Source organism: Triticum dicoccoides, chromosome 5B (genome assembly GCF_002162155.2).
Source record: "Triticum dicoccoides isolate Atlit2015 ecotype Zavitan chromosome 5B, WEW_v2.0, whole genome shotgun sequence".
Lineage (NCBI taxonomy): Eukaryota > Viridiplantae > Streptophyta > Magnoliopsida > Poales > Poaceae > Triticum > Triticum dicoccoides.
In genome coordinates this window covers 407222988-407245078 of record NC_041389.1, presented here as the reverse complement: position 1 = coordinate 407245078, position 22091 = coordinate 407222988, and the positions used below count along the sequence as shown (strand labels likewise).

General features: G+C 47.6%; 2 protein-coding genes across 2 annotated transcripts; both read left to right on the top strand.

Annotated features, from left to right (window-relative positions):
- The first annotated feature begins 2464 nt into the window (after positions 1 to 2464).
- On the top strand, positions 2465 to 8700 carry LOC119309558 (glutamate receptor 2.8-like). The gene is made up of 3 exons (XM_037585540.1): positions 2465 to 2819; positions 2929 to 4241; positions 7189 to 8700. The coding sequence occupies exons 1-3, from the start codon at positions 2558 to 2560 to the stop codon at positions 8470 to 8472; spliced, it is 2859 nt and encodes a 952-aa protein (XP_037441437.1). The 5' UTR covers positions 2465 to 2557; the 3' UTR covers positions 8473 to 8700.
- Positions 8701 to 11985: 3285 nt separating this feature from the next.
- Positions 11986 to 21575, top strand: LOC119309608 (glutamate receptor 2.9-like). Its single transcript, XM_037585582.1, has 4 exons — positions 11986 to 12316; positions 17384 to 18669; positions 19346 to 20053; positions 20745 to 21575. Exons 1-4 carry the CDS (start codon positions 11986 to 11988, stop codon positions 21351 to 21353), a joined length of 2934 nt encoding a protein of 977 aa, XP_037441479.1. The 3' UTR covers positions 21354 to 21575.
- The last annotated feature ends 516 nt before the right edge of the window (positions 21576 to 22091 follow it).

The window sequence follows — 22091 nt, the reverse complement described above, 5'->3', positions numbered from 1 at the left end:
AGGGCAGCTAGCTGGTACGTGCGCGCCGCGACTCCCTTCGCCGTCTGTCTCCTTCATCGACACCCGCAAGCTGTTCGACAGTTTGCCAAGGTACAAAATAGACTCCGCCAACGAGTTCTTTTTTCACAATTTCCTTTGCGACTCTGACGATTCGTCGTCCGATGAGGAGGAAGAGATATTGGTTGCCGTGTTGGTCCAACACCACCTCAACAGCCAGCGGCCATTGTTTTGTGGCTCCATTCCGGGCCATCTTTCGGCGTTGAATCGCAACCGAGAGAGCGGATATTTCCTTCTTTGGGAGGACTACTTTGATACAACAAACCCGTCGTTCAAACATGAAAAATTCCGCCGCCGTTTCCGTATGAGTAGGCATCTTTTCAACCGAGAGAGCGCCCGGAACGTCTGAACGATCAAGGGTTTCATTTTCAATGTGAGAATGTTTGAACTGTTCAACCAATTTCATCATGACATGCGTGATTGGAAAACTCATGTGCACCTGCAAAATGATTTGGTTGATCATATGTGGGCTCATGTTGGCAATCAATAGATGTATCTTTTTTTATTCGTTTGCAAAACTATGTCAGAACTATGTCAGACATTTTTATTTTTATTCGGCTTGTAAAACTATGCTATTTTTTATTCGCTTCAAACTATGTTATTTGATTCAAACTATACAAATTCATTAATGCAAAATAGGGCGGCTGCCGATCCATATCTAAAGACGCCAGGCGGGCGGCCGACCCAAGCGGACAAAAAACGAACAAAATCGCTGTCCGTTTGGGTCGCCCCATTGAAGTTGCTCTTATGGGGTACGTGTGCTACCTTATGGGGTGTGCCACGATTCTCGTTCAGATGTGAGGCCCATCTCTATAGAAGTTGGAGAGCTAGCTAGTAGTTAATTATTTCGTTATCCTACATCCTACCCCCTCCTTTTTCGGTTTATATGACTCATCTGAAAAAAAAATGTTTTTCTATTTTATAAGTCTCAATTCTACTACGCATCATTACATGTTCAGATTTCAAGATGCATTAAATCACTGCATGCTAGGATCAAGAAAAAAAACGAAGCATGCCAAATTATTGGTCATTTAATGGTCATGCATGCATTGTAGTTAATGCATCAATCGACACATCTTTTGAGAAAAATGAGTGTAGTAATTAAGTACTTTTGCAAAGTATGAAATTTATTCCACCACTCATCATTTACCTTGGTTGGAGAGATTTACAAATTGAGTCATACAAACCGGAAAGAAAGTTGTATATATCTAAATAGTTGATCCACATTAACTTAATTATCTTAACATGCAATTATGCCAACTCATCGTGCTACCATGCATGCCCAGTTAAATTCTCTCAACATACAACTATGCCAACTCATCATGAGACTATGCATAAAAAAAGACCCACCTTAATATGCACCTTGCATGCTAGTCATATTCAATAAAAAAATTTACAACTATGCAATAATTAAATTTAATAACTTATATGTACTTAGTTTCAATTCTCATATTGCTAATTCAAATACTAAAGTTTAATACTTCCAATTCGCATTGAAATAGCTATTTCTAATTCCCGCCGCAGCGCATTGGGTATCATCTCTAGTTTAACATGTAATAAAATCGACTAATGGTCCGACGCATATCTGTGACCGAAAGCTGGATCAGTGAGACCCCTAGTTGCCTGGTGGCTGACAACCTGGCGAATGTTTTAGATGAATAAAGTTCTGGTTTTTCCAGGAAAGGAAACAGTCTCCGCGTCTGTTTCTACGACAATTTGTCACAAAGAGTGTCAAATGGAATATATTTATTTTCAAGAATTTTCAACAGAGAATACATAAAGACGAGCCCAGGAAAATCACCAATGATGAGCTCATGGACCGCGCATTGTGAACGAAAATTAGCAATGGTGCATGGGCCACCCCGTTTAAAGCATTTTGCTAGAACGCAAAACAAATCTGATTGTTTTGGAAACACATACACATGTATATTATGTATCTGCAAATTTTTCATATCATTTTTATTATCACGCGTGGCGTACAAAATAAAGAAAAATATGTATTTTCAAATGGGCTTCTTTTTCTTGTTCTTGGGCTGGAATTTTGGTCTTTTCGTAAAGCTTGCATTACATTTTTTCAAAACAAAGTTTTATGGATTCTTAGTGAATACATACAAGTTTCTACAGAATTATATTTGAATTATTCCAAAATTTTAAATATGTTTTTCGATTTTGTCAAAAAAAAAGGCACCAAGGTGCCCGAGCACCAGAACTTCGCACTCGCGTTGTGAAGCCCATCCCAGCCCTATTAGCAGCATCTTTGACCCTTCTCTCCGGCCCTATTAGCGTGTTGACGACGACTTCCAAGTTTCTGTTCCACCCAATTGCCCAACTTGCACGCGCGCAAATCAGTATCCATTCCAACCAAAAACAAACAAGAGCTCTCTACACATGTGGTGTGGTGACTATACAAAGCTGCCACGCAGCGCAGGGCGTCCGTCTTCGCGGACTGCAAACAAACTTCTCCCTCGACGGAGCAGTTGACTCTCCTGGTCTCTCTCCCATGGCTGGGCACGCCCATGCTCGCTTCCTCCTGGCATGCTTCGCCGCCTCGATCCTGTTGACGGCGCAGGCGCAGCCGACCACGCCGACGGAGGTCAAGGTGGGGTTCATCGTCGACGCCGGCTCGCCAGTCGGCAAGATCGCCACGACCACAATCCCCATGGCCCTGGAGGACTTCTACGCCGCCTACCCCAACTCCTCCGTCCGGGTTCGGATCGTGCCCCATGACTCCGGCGGAGACGTCGTCGCCGCTGCGTCCGCCGGTATGGACTGACAGCGCTTCTGTTCTGATCCCTCTCCACGCGCGCACCAGCGCGTCTCCACGGTCGTTGTTTTGACGCCGCGTGTTCTTGCCTTGCTGCGTGCGTGCAGCGTTGCAGCTGATGACGGTCCAGGGAGCGCGTGCCATCCTCGGCCCGCAGTCGTCCGTCGAGTCGGCCTTCGTCGCCGACCTCGCCACGCAGGCGGAGGTCCCCGTCGTGTCCTTCTCGGCCACGAGCCCGTCGGTGTCGCCTGGCACGGCGAGGTTCTTCGCCCGTGCCGCGCTGAGCGACGCGTCGCAGGCCGACGCCATCGCCGCGCTCGCCACGCACTTCGGGTGGCGCCGCGTCGTGCCCATCTACCAGGACGACGACTACGGCGCCGCCTTCGTGCCCTTCCTCGTCGACGCCCTCACCGCCGAGCGCGCCGAGGTCCCCTACCGCTGCGCGCTCCCGGCCGCGGCGTTGCACGACGCCATCGCCGCGGCGCTGCTACGCATGGAGTCCGAGCAGACGCGCGTCTTTGTGCTGCACACGCGCCCCGAGCTCGCGAAGAAAGTGTTCGCCGCCGCCGTGGAAACCGGCATGATGGCCGAGGGCTACGTGTGGGTCATCACCGACGGGCTCACGGGCCTCCTCGGCTCGGTCGACCCGCCGCAGGGCGTCATCGGGCTGACGCCCTACGTGCCACACACGACGCGGCTGCGCGACGTCAAGAAACGATGGGCGCACCGGTACATGCGCGACCACCGGGACGCCGAGCCGGCGCAAGCCGTGATGGGCTGCTACGCTCTGTGGGCGTACGACGCCGCGTGGGCCGTCGCGTCCGCAGCAGGGCGACTCAGCTCCGGCGACTTATCGTCGCCACCGGGGCTCGTAGGCGGCAAGGGCGGCCCGACCGACATCGCCGGGCTCGGCAAGTCAAGATCAGGCCTCAACTTCCTCCGAGCTATCAACAGCACGAAATTCGACGGCCTCGGAGGCAAGTTCGAGCTCGTCAACGGCGAGCTCGCCGTGCCGGCCTTCCAGGTGGTGAACATCATGGACAACGGAAGAGAGAGGATCATCGGGTTCTGGACGCCTCGGCACGGGCTGAGCCGGCAGGTAGACAGCGGTTCCAACGAGTCGAGCGGCGAGCTCCGGCCGGTGATCTGGCCGGGAGATTCGACGGTCCGGCCAACGGGGTGGGTGCAGCCGACGAGCGGGCGGAAGCTGCGGGTGGCGGTGCCGGGGAACGTGTCGGACAGCTACAAGCCGATCGTGCGGCTGGAGGTGGATCCGGCGACGAACCAGACGACGGCCAGCGGGTTCGTGATCGAGGTGTTCGAGGCGGCGGTGCGGCTGCTGCCCTACGCCCTGCCGTTCGAGTACGTGAAGGCGGCGTCCATGCCCTACGACGACCTTGTCCAGGCGGTTGGCAATGGGGTAAGTACTAAGTAGCAGTCCTTAATCTAACCTGCTTTCATGATGCTGTTACTTATCATTGCATGTTTGTTAAGTCATGCACCATGATCCCAAAGATATCACTTCAATTAACCACCATTTTCTACCCTGACGTGATGATATAAAAGTTACACGTTACATAAAATAAAACTAGCATCAGTACTCTATGCTGGATCAAACAAACGTATATCATGCACAGATATATACTAGTACTAATAAGGGTCAAGACATTAGCGAGGGTCAACTTGGTGACAAGAGTATTGTTTTGTGAGAGAAAAATATGTGTGTGGCCCGGCATAGACTAGTCGCACAACACCATACAGTACATGTGTGATTGGGACGAGAGATTTTGGGCATACCTTGTTCAAATTTGGCGAATATTTTGAGTTGAATAACATTCCTAGCCATTAAGCCAGTTGACCGTTTTGTTTTTGTGGAGATAGGCCAGCTGACCATTGAATGCCAGTATACCATTGTTGTCAAGGTTTCCTTTTCCCTTTGAAAACGTCAGTGTTATCAAGTTGTTGGTTAACATCCATGGACCGAAGACGGGTCAATGTATATACTCTCTCCATTTCAGAATATAAGATTTATTGATTTTGTGTAAGTTAAACTTGTGTATGTTTGACCAAGATTATAAAATAAAATATCAATATTTACAATACAAAATAATAAACTACAAAAATATTTTTCTTGATGGATCTAATGATACAAAATTGATATTGTAGATATTGATATTTTTTTTAAAAAAACTTGACCAAACATGCACATGTTTGACTTTTAAAAAACGGATATACCTTATATTTTGAAACTGAGGGAGTATAAGCCAAAGAAGTAATAGACTGTGGCTCCTCTTACGCATATGGATTGATTATATATTTTATTATTTTCTATCTTACTACTCTCTCTGATTCAAAATAAGGGACGTAGTTTTGAATTAAGATTAGTTTAACCTTAATTTAAAATTATGACACTTATTATGGACCGAAGAGAGTAGTATTTATTAGATACCTATGCGGCAAAAAAGTATTCATTATATAACTCACAGTGACTTTCTTGAAAAATAATGTGTCAATTTATTGTACCCCCTCCAATCCATAGTACTACTTGTATTAAAGTTGTATTGAAGTAGCAACAAGTAATATGAATTGGAGCAAGTACTATATTGTTTGTATATATGCTTTTTGTATGTAAAATGGGAATATTGCAAAAGCAAAGGTCTATAATGATGGATGTTTAACATTGCAACACGTATTAGGAAAACTAATGCATGCTAGAGCATATATTAACAGTGGCTCATGATCTAGTGCATGAAACCTAAACAACCTTTCACCCTTGTTAACTCGTACTCCCTCTATATCAAAATATATGATGTTTGTTGATATAAATGGAGTATCAAAAAAGATCTTATATTTTGATACAAGTGAATATTTGGTATGCAAGTTTTTGCTAAAGGGTGCTCTCTCTCTCTCTTTTTTAATAGAGAATGATAAAAAGCTACTCTCTCTCATTGGGATTACAAGGCCCCTAGAAAAAAAAAACATATCAGCAATAGTTTAAACTTTTCAATTTGGATAGTTTTAAGTCGTCTGATGACGGCTTTGTGATTTACGAGGCGGAGGAAATTTAGATTAAGTGGAGAAAATTTAGATTAGGTAGCTAGCACATCCTACATCTATGTAAAAGCTACTTAAACCTACGAACCAATCCCTTGTTTCCACGTCCTTTTTTACGTAAAAACCATATACGTCGTGGGTGTAACATTGCTCATTTTGTAGTACTACCTCTGTTATTTGGAACCTAGCAAGGCATGATGTGTGCCCTGCCAACGTGAGCCCAGTATGTCACGATTGACGACATCACGCCCCACACACTGAACTTTGAACGTTCCACGTCGTCTGAGAAGATTGGGATCTGCACTGCACGCAGCGCGCTTACTGGAATCTGTAGTCGTGTCCCCACGAGCTTGTCGTGTAGCGTAGTGGGTGGCCGTGGCTGCTTGTTTTGGGAACCGAATCGTGCTCGGGTGATCTCGTCTGGCGGTAAGCGATTAAGCAACTGTGATGATGATTATACTGCTTAAATTAGCAACAACTGGTCGCAGTTTTGTATAGTAGCAGTGGAGATCCTTGTCATCCTACTAGGTCACTAGGACTATATAGGACCCTGCTTGGCTGGTCTGGGTACCATTTTAGCGTAGAAAAAGTCGTGCGTGTGTTAAACATGTATGCATTCTTTTCCCTTTGTTTTTGTTTGGATTTGGAGGAGGTGACACGCCAAAGACCGCTACCGTCTCCGAAAACGATGGGCGACCATGCCGAAGATGCGTTGGATAACTAAAATTAAGAAAATGAGATCTAGCAATATAGAAGAAGCTCACCGAACCGAATGAGATCGCGTAAATTCGCTGCCGACGTGAGTCGAACAACAGTCTGCAAGGATGGGCCACTATCACCTTGCGTCCTTGCCATTGGGCTGGGCTGCTGCCCAGTTCTCAAGATGCATGGATAACTCATATTGGCTGCATTGCCGGTCGTATTGGTCATATCGGTCGCTGTTTTTAGATTAAACAAACAGGATCTGTCTAGGACACATCTAGATTTCTGGTTGTAGTCTATTTTTTTATTCAAGTTTTTTCTTCATTTCTTATTGTTGCATTATATATTTATGAGAGCTTAGATGTGACATCCTTAAAAAAATATCTAGATGTGAATTAGACAAACTGAAACAAATGACTTAGATGCTGGATATTTTAATATGAATTGCATACTATATTGTTATCAGTTATCAAAGCGATATTTGTTGAAGAAGAGGCCCTGCAGATTATGTATAAACCTATCAGTTTTCACATTACATACCGAAGGATTTCTTTCCGTTGAGAAAAAATTGGATAAATTAATCGGCCTTGTCGTTCCTCCATTTTCTGCAGACGTTCGACGCGGCGGTGGCAGACATCACCATGACGGCGAACCGGTCGAACTACGTGGACTTCACGCTGCCTTACGCGGGGACGGCCATTGCCATGTTGGTGCGGGTGCGCGACCAGCGGAGCAACAAGCGGACGTGGGTCTTCCTTAAGCCGCTCCGCTACGACCTCTGGTTCGTTAGCGCCGCCTTCTTCCTCTTCACCGGCTTCGTGGTCTGGGCCATCGAGCACCGCGCCAACCGCGAGTTCCGCGGGCCGGCCTCCTACCAGGTCGGCACGCTCCTCTACTTCGGCTTCTCCACCCTCGTCTTCGCCCACAGGGAGACGCTCAAGAGCAACCTCTCCAGGTTCGTGGTGCTCGTGTGGGTCTTCGTCGTGCTCATCCTGCAGTCCAGCTACACGGCGAGCCTCACGTCCATGCTCACGGTGCCGCAGCTGGAGCCGGCCGTGGCCGACTACGGCGAGCTGCAGCGGGGCACGGAGATGGTCGGGGTCATGAACAACTCCTTCGTGCTCAGGGCCATGACGGCGTCGGGGTTCCCGCAGGGAAGGCTCGTGCGGTACCCGAACTCGCAGACCATCCACGAATGCCTGCTCAACGGCAGCATTGGCGCCGTCGTGAACGAGACGCCCTACCTCAGGATCTTCCTCAAGACCTACCGCGACAACTTCACCATGACGGGGCCGCTCAACAGGACCGGCGGGTTCGGGTTCGCCTTCCCCAAGGGGTCGCCGTACGTGACGGACCTGTCGCAGGCCATCCTGAAGCTCACCGAAAGCGATGAGATGAACATGATCGAGCGCAAGTGGTTCGGCGACCCTAACGACGATGGTGCTACACAGGACGGCGGGCCGTTCACATCCAACAGCCTCAGCTTCAGCAGCTTCTGGGGCCTGTTCCTCATCACCGGCGCCACCTCACTCCTCTGCTGCGTCGTCCACCTCGCCACCTTTGTCGCGGCCAACCGACGGGAGCTCCCGCCGCACTTGTCCTGGAAGGACTGGCTCTCGAGTTTGTTCAAGCTCTTCGACGACAAGGACCCCTCGTCGCACACCTTCAGGGTCAAGGACGACGGCGGCGCCGTGTCTGTCCGGAACAACACGGTTGCCTCCCCTCCTATTGCGCACAGCGAGCTTGGCAGCCCGCTCAGCGCGCCCTACACGAGCGAGTGGTCGGGGACGGCAAGCCCGGCAACCGGTGAGATCGAGCTAGCCGCCGGTCGACAGGAGAGGGATGAGGCGGCTCTGAATCCCGACGGCTCTGGAGAGAATGGCAGAGGCCCTTAAACCTTGGGTGATCAACTACGGCTCTCCGAGACTCCGACTTGATTCTCTTGCAGCGATGACGATGACGATGAATAGCTAGATTGATTGTAGTGACTAGTGAGCAATGGAGAATTACTGTACATTGTAGACAAGCAACTGTAAATTGTAAAAGTCGGACACCAAAAAAAAGAAGACCGTATTACAATCAGTCTTGCTAAGTCTGAGTCAGAAGTCTCAGTCGGTGCTATATTCATGGGATCTTGCATTAAGATATGTGCAAAATTTTCTTTTTTCTTTTACATGTTATGTCACTTGACTGAGACTTGGTTAAACCTTAGTCGACTGAGACTTAACCATACCCTATTACAATCTCAAATTGTCACCAAAGTCTAAAACACAACCCTATACAGACGACAAAAATGTCTAATTCACAACCATCCACTTTGAAAACTAGACAAAAACAATCCTCATGTGGTTTTTCACTATTTTTCACCAGTTTCGACCGGTTAACATCCCAGACGGCAACTTTTTTATCTCTCCTCCCTTCGTCTCTCCTCCAAGAAAAGGCAGCTAGGGTTTCTGCCTCCCGTCGGCGGCGGCGCCGATCTTCCACATCTTCTATGGCCTTAGAGCCATGGGTGCGCCGTGGATCCCGGCCCTTGCCGGAGGGAGGGCTCCGTTTTTAGGTGTTTCTTCAAGTTTTATTAGGTTTGTGTCCTGCTCAGAAAGACGAGACAACGACAGCTTTATGAAGATGGAATAAGGTTCTCCCCGCTAAGCCCCCGCCCCGGTGGTGCGTCTAGCATCGTCGGAGAGCGTGTGGAGGTGTGTCTCCGGAGGATCTCGCGGGATTCGATCGGCAGTTGCCTTTGGTGGATCTGTTCCAGTCCGGTCTTTGTTCGTCTTTGTCCATGTGTCTTCAGATTCGATCCTTCCTATCTAAGTTTCTATTCATCGGCGGCGGTTGTTGTTCTGATGCCTTGGTCCTTTGATGCCTAGCATGATGACTTTCCGATTGTCTACTACAACAAGTTGTGTCCGGCTCCAGCGAGGGAGGGGCGATGACGTCGGCTTTCTTTTGGCTCGCTTCAGTGCTCCTAGTCGTCGCTAGGTGGCCTAAGAATCTAGATATTATTACTTCTATTGTTCGTTGTACTGTCATGATTAAAGATGAATAGATTGGAAGTTTTTCAGGAAAAAAAACATTCTAGTCGGTGCCAACTCATAAGCCATGTCACCATGCTTGTGAATTTGAATTATGCTTGTATTTTTTTATCCATTTGGCAAAACTTCTTAAACTTTTATAAATAGGGTTTGATCTATTAGGTCCGATGTGGCCAACGCGCTTGAGCATGTCTGGACTTTCCATATCCACCCCGAATATGGGTTGAATATGAGAGGTGCCGTCGTGCTGGTCTATAGGACAGGTTTGAAGGGGATGGCTGGATCGTGATTTTTGACCGGTGTGTCCACACACACCCCCAAGTGACAGCTGCTTCGTCTCCTTCCCTCCACACTCTGAAATCCTCTATTTGCTTGTTTCTTTCATTCAGAAAGATTCTCGATCGAGCTTGTTTTGGCTTTACCAGCTGACTTTGATTTAGCGCGTACAAGATCTTGAGTCCCCATTTAGCAGATCGCTGCTGCCTGCTGCAGAAAACTCCAGCTGCAGGAGTAGGATCAGTACGCACGCCTACTGTATGCAAGCTGACTTCTCCATGGCCATACACGGCAATAATTTGGCAACTTTTCAACGGCCAAACACGGCAACTTGGCAAGCTTCCGGAGTTCCTTGAGGAGGGAGACCTAGACCAATAACTTTGAAGTTTGAACCCACACCGTCCACACGCTGCTCCCTCGTCCTGGAAATGCCATGAATTTTCGAGTAACATCTAATAATATCTTGAACTCTTGGGTTTTTCATTATGTTTCCTCGCAGAGAAATTAAATAAGTAAATAATTACCCGCCACAGAAGGAGCCACGCGTGCACCTGGCTCGTTCGGAAGCACACGATCAGACGGTCAGCTGAGGCGGGTCACAATAGGCAAAAACATAAGCTAGTAATTTCATACTTTCCTAGACTATGTTACTATCACCATAGTGGGTAGGAACATCTATGTAGTATCATGCAACGATGTATTTATTAGGTTATAGACTCATTGTTTTTTGGAGTGTGTGATGTTCCGGTAACTTAGCTAGTTACCACAAGCACCTCTCTTTTCACTAAATATGTGCTACATAAGCAAAGTTGTATTGGAGTGTGTGATGTTACTCCTAAGTTCCTCCCCACTGTGACCAGCCTGAGTGTGAGCTTGGGGAGAGAACACTGCGTAGATGGTCAGTGAAAGGAATTGGCTGGCGCGTGCATGCATGTAAAGGCAGCCACAATCACAAACCCATCGCCGCGTTCATCAAAAAGTATGAGAGCCGTGGCGCTTCCTCGGGTCGCCATGGCGGTCCTCCGCCGCCACGCCCTCCTCCTCGCTCTAGCGCTTCTATTCGGCGTGGCTTCCGGTGTCGCGGCGCGGCGGGGTGGCGTGGTTCCTCGGCGGCGGCAGCAGGTGGTGGACGTGGGTGTGATCTTGGACAGGTCGACATGGGTGGGGAACATCAGCTGGACGTGCATCGAGCTGGCTCTCGAGGACTTCTACGCCGACGCTAGACACGCCGCCCACCGCACCAGGCTGAAGCTTCACCTCCGGGACACCGGAGTCGACGCCGTCGAGGCCGCGTCCGCAGGTACGTACCCGCTGCACAGCCTCCCCGTTCAAACTGAGCAGTAGGCAATACTCGCTACGAAGACGGGTACATGGGCCTAATGATCTTCTGAAAACACACGGGCTTATCTTTTGGGTGGGCCGATCATGGGCCTTGATTAACTTAAGACCAACCTTCCGCGTGAGTCCATGGCATCCGGCGGGGGAGGCGCCGTCGCCCCTTTCTACTTCTTTTCACTTCTCGTTAGGGTTTCCTCCTCTCGGGCAACGGCGCTGCCTTCACCGTAGAGATCGTCGTCCCCTGCCGCTTCTCCCCGGCGGTGGCCTGCTGCTTCTTCTGGACGTGGTGGCCGCGCAGAGGGGGCGGAGATAGGGTCGTACCGCTCGCGGAACCACACCCCGAGCGAGAGAATCATGGCTGCGAAAGCATCGGCGTCGGGTTCATCCTCTGAACTTGAATCGCTGATGGAGGAACTTGGTCTAAGGGAAGATGATCTGCAAGATGTGGTGGTGGAGGACGGTGAGCTGCAGCAAGAGGCGACCCGCTGGATGGCTATAGCTAGGGTTCACACCGAAAAATTTTATAGCCAATACTGGTTTTACAAGGGCATGAGGGTGGCGTGGGATCTGGCGCAGGAAGTTAAGATCAGGCCGCTGGAAGACAACCTCTATACCCTCCAATTCTCGTGCCTCGGCGACTGGGAGAGGGTAATGGAGGAGGGACCGTGGTACTTCAAGGGGAAGGCGGTGGTCCTGGCGCCCTACGACGGATTCACCAAGCCGTCGACCATTGAACTCAAAAAGATCGATATCTAGATGCAAATACATGATCTACCTGATGGTTACTTTTCCAAGATCAAGGCCCTGTCGTCAACGGTGGGAGAGTTCATATTTGCTGAACCAAGGTCACAGGACTTTGAGGGCAATTTTGCAAGGGTTCGGGTAAGAATAGATGTGACAAAGCCTCTAAAAAATGCAGTCTCATTGGTGGTGAAGAAGGAGGGGATGGAACATGTTATCTTCAGAATCAAGTACGAGAGGTTGCCGGACTGGTGCGCTGTATGTGGTTACTTGGGGCACTTGTATAAGGAGTGCGGCGATGGAGTTCACCCACCGAAAGCACTAGTCTTCAAGGACATCAAAGCAGGTTGGTTCCAAGGCCCTGGTAGAGGTCCGGGAGGGGATGAAAGCCCTAGAGGTGGCCGCGGTCGCGGCCGTACATGGCGAGGAGGAGGGAGAGCTGCAGCTAGAGGTGCAGCTGATAGCCAGCAGTACGTGGATCCGGGCCTGTCAAGCAGTGATGTCGCGATGGAAGACCTGGATAGAAACAGAAAAAGAACTGCTCTAATGGATCCAGCAACCGCACAACCACAGCACCCCATCCAGATTAACAAAAACCTGCTTATGCCACCTCCGGCGATCTCTCCGAGCCCCACGTCCAAGCAGGAGACAAAGAGAAACAAGTCGAGCCCTTCCACAGCTGAAACAAACACTGCGAAGAGTGCAACTACTAGCAAGACCCCTGATGCGCGTTTGGCGAACCCTCAAGAAGGGGTTCGCCCGGCGCAATGAGTCTATTGTGCTGAAACTGTCGCGGAATTGGCAAAGCCGCGACAGTTCGTGAGCTTCGCACTCTAGCGAGGCAGTTTGCCCCCTCAATCCTCTGTATTCTTGAAACACAATTAGAAGGCTCGAGGGTTGAACAGCTAGCGGAAGGTTTAGGTTTTAATAGAAGTTACGCAGTGAGTAGTTGAGTAGTTCTGGACGAAGTGGTGGTCTTTGTATTTTTTGGAATGATGAAATAAAAGTAGAAATAATTGGTTACTTGAGGTACCACATTGATGCTCTAGTTGACAATATGATGGACATGCAGGTCAGAATCACTTTTGTCTATGGCGATGCGCAAGTACCAAACAGGCAAAACACGTGGAATACTCTGAAAAACATAGCGGAGACACAGAAACAGGCCATGTGCTGTTATTGGCGATTTCAATGAAGTTTTGAACCTGAGCGAACATGATGGCGTTGGAAGTCGGAGCCAAGCTCAGATTGATGGTTTCTGTGAGGCGGTCGACACTTGTGGTTTGTCTGATTTAGGGTACACGGGCACAACCTGAACTTTCGAGAAAAAGGTTACGAATGGCACCTATACTTGCGTTCGGCTGGATAGATGTTTGGCTAATCCAGAATGGCTGTCAGCATAGCGTCTACACTTCAGCACAAAACGGCAGCGGGATCCGACCACAGCCCGATCCTTCTCATGCTACATGATGTGCATGCATGCAGGGTGGGTCCCAAAACGTTTAAATATGAGACCATGTGGGAGAGGGAGGAATCCCTCTTTACTACTGTAGCGGGCAGGTGGAGCATGCAGGATGGTGGGAGCATGAATCATTACATGAAAAGCTGGGTGACTTGGCTGGTGATCTGTCGGCTTGGGATCGGCAGAGCTTTGGCTTGGTTCGACAGCAAATAGCACAGCTAAAAGTACAGTTGCAGCTCCTGCGAGCCATTCCAGGAAGATCCGGCCCCACCAGGGAAGAAACGAAAATTGTTGACAGGCTGCTGGAGCTCTTTCACCGCGAGGAAATTCTTTGGCGCCAGAGAGCGCGTGTGGAATGGCTAGTTCATGGTGACAAAAATACTTACTTTTTCCATCTACGGGCCAGTAGAAGGCGACGCAAAAATCAAATCAAATCTTTGCATGATGATCAGGGGCAAGTGATTGAGGAGCCAGCTGCGATGGAGGAGATGACAACAGCGTTCTAAAAAAATTTGTACACGTCAGAAGGGGTGCATAACATGGAGGAAGTTCTGCGACACGTCCCAACCAAGGTAACATCTGATATGAATGCCCTCCTGAATGCTCCATATACCCATGAGGAGGTCAAGTGCGCCTTGTTTCAAATGTTCCCAATTAAGGCTCCTGGTCCGGATGGATACCCAGCACACTTTTTTCAGCGTCATTGGGAGGTATGTGGAGAAGAGGTCACGAAAGTGGTGCTCAAAATAGTAGAGGGTAATGAGTCGGCAGCTTGCATCAATGACAATCTTGGTACTCATTCCCAAGGTAAAAAAAACCCACACTCCTCAAACAGTTTAGGCCTATTAGTCTGTGCAATGTCCTCTACAAGATTGCGTCTAAGGTAATATCCAATCGACTCAAGCAAATACTCCCAGATATTATCTCACCAGAATAGTCAGTTTTTGTCCCTGGCAGATTAATCACAGATAACATCATCACGGCCTATGAGTGCTTGCGTTTTATGAAAAGGAACAAAGCCAAAAAACATCAGTCCTGTGCCCTCAAGCTAGACATGATGAAGGCCTATGACAGAGTTGAATGGCCCTACCTCCAGGCAATAATGTTGAAATTGGGGTTCACTTCCAGGTGGGTGGATATTGTTATGAGCATGGTATCTTCAGTGAAATTTTCTGTCCTTTTCAACGGTAAGAAGCTTGAGGAGTTCTGTCCTTCACGTGGTATCCGACAAGGGGACCCGATATCTCCATACTTGTTCTTGTTAGCAGCAGAGGGCCTGTCGTGCCTATTAAATTCAAAAAGAGAGTCATCCAACTTAGGTGGGATCCAAGTGGCACCTACGGCGCCATTAGTTAACCACCTATTATTCGCTGATGACAGCCTGTTGTTCTTCAAGGCAAATGGTGTGGGGGCTATCGAGGTGAACCAAGTCCTGGATATTTATTGCACTGCCACAGGTCAGCGGATAAATTTTGACAAGTCATCTATTTTCTTCAGCAAAGGTGTTCCCGAGTTGGTTCGCAATGATGTCAAAAATATCTTGAACGTCCCTAATGAAACTTTGAGTGAGAAATATTTAGGGATGCCCACAGACGTGGGAGCCTCGAAGAATGGCGCGTTCAAATATTTGAAGGACAGATTGTGGAACAAGATTCAAGGATGGGTCGAGAGGACTGAGAGGACGATGTCTTCTGCGGGCAAAGAGGTGTTGGTCAAAGCTGTGGCTCAAGCAATACCTATTTTCTCAATGTCGTGTTTCAAATTACCAAGGGGCCTTTGTGAGCATCTGAACATGTTGATCAGGAAGTTTTGGTGGGGAAGTAAGAACGGTCAGCGCAAACCACACTGGGTCTCCTGGCAGGCTATGACTCAACCAAAAAGCATGGGAGGGCTTGGCTTCAAGGATTTCGAGCTTTTTAATCTTGCTATGCTAGCTCGTCAAGCTTGGCGTATGCTGCAGGACCCCGCCTTCCTTAGTGCGCGTATACTGAAAAGCATCTATTTCCCAAACTCCAGCATACTTGAAGCTTCACTTGGGAGTCATCCTAGTCAGGTCTGGAAAGCCCTAATGGAGGGACGGGATATCTTGAAGCTGGGTTTAATTAAGCACATAGGCAATGGAGAGAGCACGGATATTTGGACAGAAAACTGGCTCCCCCACCCAGAGATGATGAGACCATATGGATGCCTGGTAGCTGCACCTCCAGTCACAGTTTCTGAACTGATTGATTACACAAATGCAACGTGGAACAGGACATTGATCAATTCTACATTCCTTGCGTTTAACGCTAAGTTAATCCTTAGCATACCGCTGCCCACAACACCCATGCACGACTTCTGGTGTTGGGCTCACGAGCGTTCGGGCCAGTTTTCGGTACGGTCAGCATACAATATGCTAGTGGCAACGATGCAGAGAAGAGAAGCTTGGTTAAACAGTGCCTCGGGATCATCACATTCGCATGCAGACTCCAGCGCCTGGAAGTCTCTTTGGAAGACGGAGGTGCCTTCGAAGGTTCGAATGTTTTTATGGCGACTCTCGAAACACTCGCTCCCGACCGAGGACGTGAGGGCGAACCGGAACATGTCGACGGCGAGCACATGTGAATTATGTGGCGCTCTGGACTCCTGGCGACATTCCCTGCTCGAGTGCACCATTTCAAGATGCACTTGGGCGCTAGTGGACGAGGAGCTAGGCAGTGCCATTGCTGCTACACATGAGAACCGAGCCAAGAGTTGGCTCTTCAACCTGTTGGAGTCCCTCTCGCACGACCAATTCACCCTGGTGGCAGTGACGATGTGGGCTGTTTGGACATCGAGGAGGAAAGCCATACATGATGGAATATTTCAAACACCACATGCGATATCGGCCTTTATAACTAGGTATATTCAGGATCTTGATGTGCTGAGAAAACCCAAGAAACAAGGTCGCCTCACGACTGGGAACAGAAGGTCAGTGCGACCGAGAGCACCCCCAGCAAACCATGCAAAGATCCACGTAGATGCGGGCACTCGGGGGCAGCTTGGAGGCTCAGCCGTTGCTATATGCAGAGATAGCCAGGGTCGCTACATGGGCAGTTCCGCGCTTGTCATTGCAGGAGTTTGGAATCCAGCAACTTTGGAAGCAATAGCGTGTCGCGAAGCCGTGGCTTTGGCGGAAGATCTCAACCAACATAGCTACATCGTGGCACCCGATTGCAAGCAAGTTGTTGAAGATCTAGCTAAGGGAAGCCAAGGACAGTATGGAGCTGTAATCAGAGAAATCAGAAGCAGAGTCCCACCCACTAGTAAATTTTTTTTCGAAGGTCATGAGGCGAATGTTGAAGCCCACAAGTTAGCTAAATACGCTTTGTCGTTACTTCCTGGGCGTCATGTGTGGCTTGGCCAGCCACATGACCAAACTTGTATCCCACCTTCTGTGGACTTTGAGTAATAAAAGGCTTTTACCCCTCAAAAAAAAACTTCTTTTCACTTCCCATGTCGCCGGCGGCCGGCGCTGCCCTGCTAGGCGCGCCCTCGGCTCCTTGCTTATTTCGACACCGTCGCGCCGCCCCCCGAGGTATAGATAGAAGGTATCCCCTGCTTCCGCGTCCCCCAGCTCGTCGAGCCAAGTAATTTCGGAAGTCTCCCCGTCCTCAGATTTGGAACTGAAGTATATGAGTTGAAAAGCTAGAGCTATTCTCAACATTTGTTATTTATATCTGTTTATTATTCGAGGGAAAATATACTGTTGTCAGCTGTTATTTTTGTTAGGGTGAAACCGACCTCGTGTACCCCGAACCTTTTGTACTGCAGATTTTACACCAATTTAATCATATGTTAGTGAATGGTATAGAGCCACCCAAAAGCTTAGGTGCTGCTATGTACTGTACCTATGCACGTTTTCCTTGCATTTGTTTGATAGTGACCCTTAATCTGCTGTAAAATATATGTTTTAAAGTAGTATCATTGCAGGTATTGATCTACTGAAAAATGTCCGCGTGCAAGCGATAATTGGCCCGCAGACGTCAACTCAAGCTAAATTTCTTGCTGAGCTTGGTAACAAATCATCGGTTCCAATCATTTCATTCTCTGCAAATAGCCCGTCGCGATCTGCGCAAACTCCATACTTCATCCGGACGGCATGGAACGACTCCTCTCAAGCAGAAGCTATTGCCGCACTTGTTCAGAAACACAGTTGGAGGGAAGTCATCCCTGTCTTTGAGGATGATGATTCCAATACCAGGTTCATTCCTGATCTTGTTGATGCCCTCAGACAAGTCGACACTCATGTTTCATACAGGTGCAAGATCCATCCTTCAGCCACAGAGAATGATATAAAGAGTGCTATCTCCGGCTTAAAAGAGAATTGGACAAGTGTATTTGTTGTGCGTATGTCTCATACTTTAGCCCGTAACTTTTTCAAGCTTGCTAAAGATGAAGGAATGATGGGCCGGGGCTTTGTCTGGATTACCGCATATGGCTTGACAGATATCTTTGATGTGGTTGGTTCGCCGGCACTTGATGTGATGCAAGGAGTTCTTGGGGTGAAACCTCATGTTCAACATATTGTGGAACTTCAAAACCTTAGTCAGAGATGGCGCAAGAAATACCAATTGGAGAATCCTGGAATTGCAGTAAGTATGCCTGTGGTGTATGGTCTCTATGCTTATGATACCATATGGGCATTAGCATTAGCAGCAGAGAAGGCTGGATATGTGAATTCAGACTTTGGGCCATCTGTAACAAACAATGGGTCCACTGACTTTGACAGAATGGATACTTCAAAGGCTGCTGAAAAATTGCGAGGCTCACTCTTGGACATCACGTTCATGGGTATGAGCGGGAACTTCTGTATTGCGGACATGCAGTTATTATCAGTCAATTACACGATAATCAACATTATCGGTCAGAAGAGAAAAGTAGTCGGTTATTGGACTCCAGGATCTGGCATCTCTGGCAGTCTAAATGTGAAGGCCGATCTTGGCACCATCAGATGGCCAGGAGATAACGAAAATGTGCCTAGAGGTTGGCTATTGCCAATGAATAAAACTCTCCAAATAGGCGTACCTGTCAAACCTGGGTTTGAAGAATTTGTAAAATTTGAAAATGGTAAACCCAAGGGGTTCTGCATAGATGTGTTTGAGGCAGTAATTAATGCATTATCCTACGATGTACCCCGTCACTATAAGCCGTTTGCAGACAAGAAAGGAAATAGTAAAGGAACTTATGACGATCTTGTCTACAGTGTTTATCGTAAGGTATGCATGGACTTCTTTTTGTTCCATTTTTCTCCTTTTTATGATCTCTCCTACCCCAGAGGAGATATATTTGGAGCTAAAACTGGCAAAAATGAAATAAATTCGTGAGATGATCAGAATGGCCTAACCGCACTAGGATTTCAGTGTTTTTCTTCTCAAATACTTAAGTATACAAAGAGTAGAGTGTAATTATCTAATTGACCATTGGTCATTAGTATTGTAATGTATAAAATCATATATCCGCACTCGTTCATGAAAGTTTTCTTTATTGTTGCTTGTTTAACCCGTGCACAAACAAGGAAAAAAAATAGTCTACATTGACAAATTGTACAGTTCCTTTCCTTTTCCAGATTGTATTACATTTTTTGTACTATTTACCATTCATGAGAATTTTTTAGATTTTGTTACTCTTCTTCTAGGTGATTATGCTTAATTGCTTGCATTTTGTCTTATCTGCATTATTTTAGTGGTGTATCAATATGAATACGCCCAAGTTGAGGGTTGTCTTCCAGTTATTAGTATAATTAGCAATTAAGTACTTTGCATATGTAACCCGCAAAAAAAAGTACTTTGCATATGTTGCACTCTTGTAAAGCCCTGTAAGGTTAAAAGGGGAATTATCGCCTTTTAAAGTCATTGGAAGTATCGCAACTCACTTTATATGTGTTGCTGGCAGGAATATGATGTTGTGGTAGGTGATATAACAATCTTGGCCAACCGTTCTCTATATGTGGATTTTACTCTTCCTTACACAGAGTCAGGGGTGCGCATGCTGGTTCCAGTCCGGGACCAGAGGCAGAAGACTGCATGGACATTCCTAGATCCTTTGACAGCTGACCTATGGTTAGGAGCTGGGGCCTTCTTTGTCTTCACAGGTTTTGTAGTCTGGTGTATTGAGCATAGAACAAATGAAGATTTCAGAGGGCCCCCAGGCAGTCAAATTGGATTGGTCTTCTACTTCTCCTTCTCAACACTCGTGTTTGCTCATAGGGAGAGGATACTGAACAACTTATCAAGAATTGCAGTAGTTATTTGGCTTTTCGTAGTGCTGATATTGCAGCAGAGTTATACTGCAAGTTTAAGCTCAATTCTCACAGTGGAACAACTTCAGCCAACAGTCACCAATTTAGAAGAAGTTATCAGGAACGGGAGCTATGTCGGCTACCTCAATGATTCTTTCTTGCCTGTTCTTTTGAAAAGGTTGAAAATTGATGAATCAAAGATGATTCCCTTCGACTCTCCTGAGCAATACAATGAAGCCCTAACATCTGGAAGAGTTGCAGTCATTATTGATGAGATACCATACCTTAAGGTGTTCCTTAAACAGTATTGCCACAACTACACTATGGTTGGACCAACCTACAAGCTCGATGGATTTGGTTATGTGAGTACCAGTTTCCTGTTTTTGTATAGTAGCACATTTCTTGCATTCTAAATCCTAGATGCTGAATCAATTTCTGCTGCTATTTTGCTGTAGGATCATGCTAGTAGCTCAAATTTGTATATATTTATAGGCCATCAGACTATCTCCAAAAGAAACATTATTAGAGTGAACTGTTGGTTAAAATTATAGTTTTAGCCAATCTTTGAATTGTACTTTAAAATTCCTGATTTGTCACATGTGAACAAGCTAACGAAGGACGAACTTAAGATTAGATATTTTCATTGTCAAGAACCTAAAAATGATGCTGGATCATGTTCTGTGGAAAGTGTTGCTACATTATTTGTATTCAATTGGGAAATAGAATGCTTGCTTGCTTGCTTCTTGAAGTGTTGAATGACATGATAAATCTACTTAATAAGGTCTTCATTTAGTTTGCTTTAACTTTCTGTTTGTATTACACTAATCTGTATCAAGTATATTGAGTTTAATTTCAGTAAGATCATTAGCCATTCTGAGAGCGAGCATTATGATCAATCACCTTACCAAGGGCTTGCGTGAATGACCAATATATCTGCCTTGCTTTATTTTGGGCTGGTGGAAATTGATAATTTAATAACTGGCTCAGCATTATGCCTGGCATGTATTCACCAGTGAAGCCTTTTCTGATCGTCATTGTGTGCTAACTCTGCAGGCATTCCCTCGAGGCTCTCCACTCACACCTGATATTTCGAGGGGAATACTGAAATTCGCATCAGACGACAGAATGGTTAATATGCAGAAAGAATTGTATGGTGCTACGTCATGCCTTGACAAAGATGACTCCCAAACTTCAAGCAGCCTTACATTGCTCAGCTTTCAGGGGTTGTTCATCATCACAGGAACATCGTCAGTGCTGGCATTAATCATGCACGCTGTCATAACCATTTACAACAACCGACATGAATTCAGCAGTGACGGCGGTCAGAGTTCATGGCGCAGATGGCCTGCCATTCTCTCTAAGCTCTTCCACGAGGGCGACAAGTCATCTAACACTCCAGATAAAAACGAGCCCGCAATAGAAAATGTGGATGGTGCAGCAGAGAGCCCACTAAGCATACCTAATCACATTATCGAGCACCTCGCAGACATGGATACAGGAAGCCCACCAGAAGGAGAAGGAACGCCAGGTAGGGAACTTTCAGTTCAGGGCACCGAACCATTGTCATTTGCATACATGCATTCTGAGAGGGGGCATAATGGAGCAGCTTCTTTGTCTCGGAATGGGAGCTCAATCCGCAGGAGACAGATAAGCATGGAATGACATACGTGGTGAACATGTAATTACTGATAACTGTAATTTAGCATTCATTTAGCACTCTGTATATGTTTATAGTTTCTCTCTTTTGGAACAGATAGCTTGATGTGCATTGCCACATTGGAAATTATAATGGTAGTTGTGAGGAGCAACTGGTTCAGATGCTTGTGGTTTTGATAAACAGAAAATTATTAGCCTGCATACTGATTTTCCAGGAGCTGTTTGTCTTGTAAGGTGCCACCTGATGCTATTTTCCAGGAGCTGTTACTTACTAATATATGGAACGCAAAATATGTACTCCACATGTAAAGTATACATAAATATGGAGTCTCTCGCCCCCGCGTCGTCTCCCCGAACGAGACGACCGGGGGCTCCCATCCCGCCCTTCGCAGCGCCTCCCCTCCCCTTTTCACCCTCCTGATGCTGCCAGCCTGGACCACTGGGCCTTGCTCGTGTAGTGCTGGCGGCGGCGGCCCCGTTCTTCCCCCCCGTGCAGCGCCACGGCTCGGGCGGCGGGCGGCTGGCGGCGGTGCACTTCGGCGGCAGCTGATCCGGCGGCGACATGGCTCCTTGGGTGGCGCAGTGCCGGGTAGTGAGGTGGTGGTCGCGTGGCTGCTTGGCGGCGGGGCGACGCGGTGGCTGGCGGCGATGCCCTCCCGGCCCAGATCTGGGCCCTTTTGGGCCCCATCTGAGTCTGGCGCGAGCCTGCCCGGAGCTTCTCTGCGACGTCTCCGGCGGATGGTG

Bases quoted from the DNA above. Each gene is read 5' to 3' on its own strand.
- LOC119309558 (XM_037585540.1), top strand. From the start codon at position 2,558: ATGGCTGGGCACGCCCATGCTCGCTTCCTCCTGGCATGCTTCGCCGCC. The intron at 2,820-2,928 runs GTATGGACTGAC...GCGTGCGTGCAG, and splicing joins CGTCGCCGCTGCGTCCGCCG to CGTTGCAGCTGATGACGGTC. The intron at 4,242-7,188 runs GTAAGTACTAAG...CATTTTCTGCAG, and splicing joins TCCAGGCGGTTGGCAATGGG to ACGTTCGACGCGGCGGTGGC.
- LOC119309608 (XM_037585582.1), top strand. From the start codon at position 11,986: ATGCAAATACATGATCTACCTGATGGTTACTTTTCCAAGATCAAGGCC. The intron at 18,670-19,345 runs GTATGCATGGAC...TGTTGCTGGCAG, and splicing joins TCTACAGTGTTTATCGTAAG to GAATATGATGTTGTGGTAGG. The intron at 20,054-20,744 runs GTGAGTACCAGT...CTAACTCTGCAG, and splicing joins AGCTCGATGGATTTGGTTAT to GCATTCCCTCGAGGCTCTCC.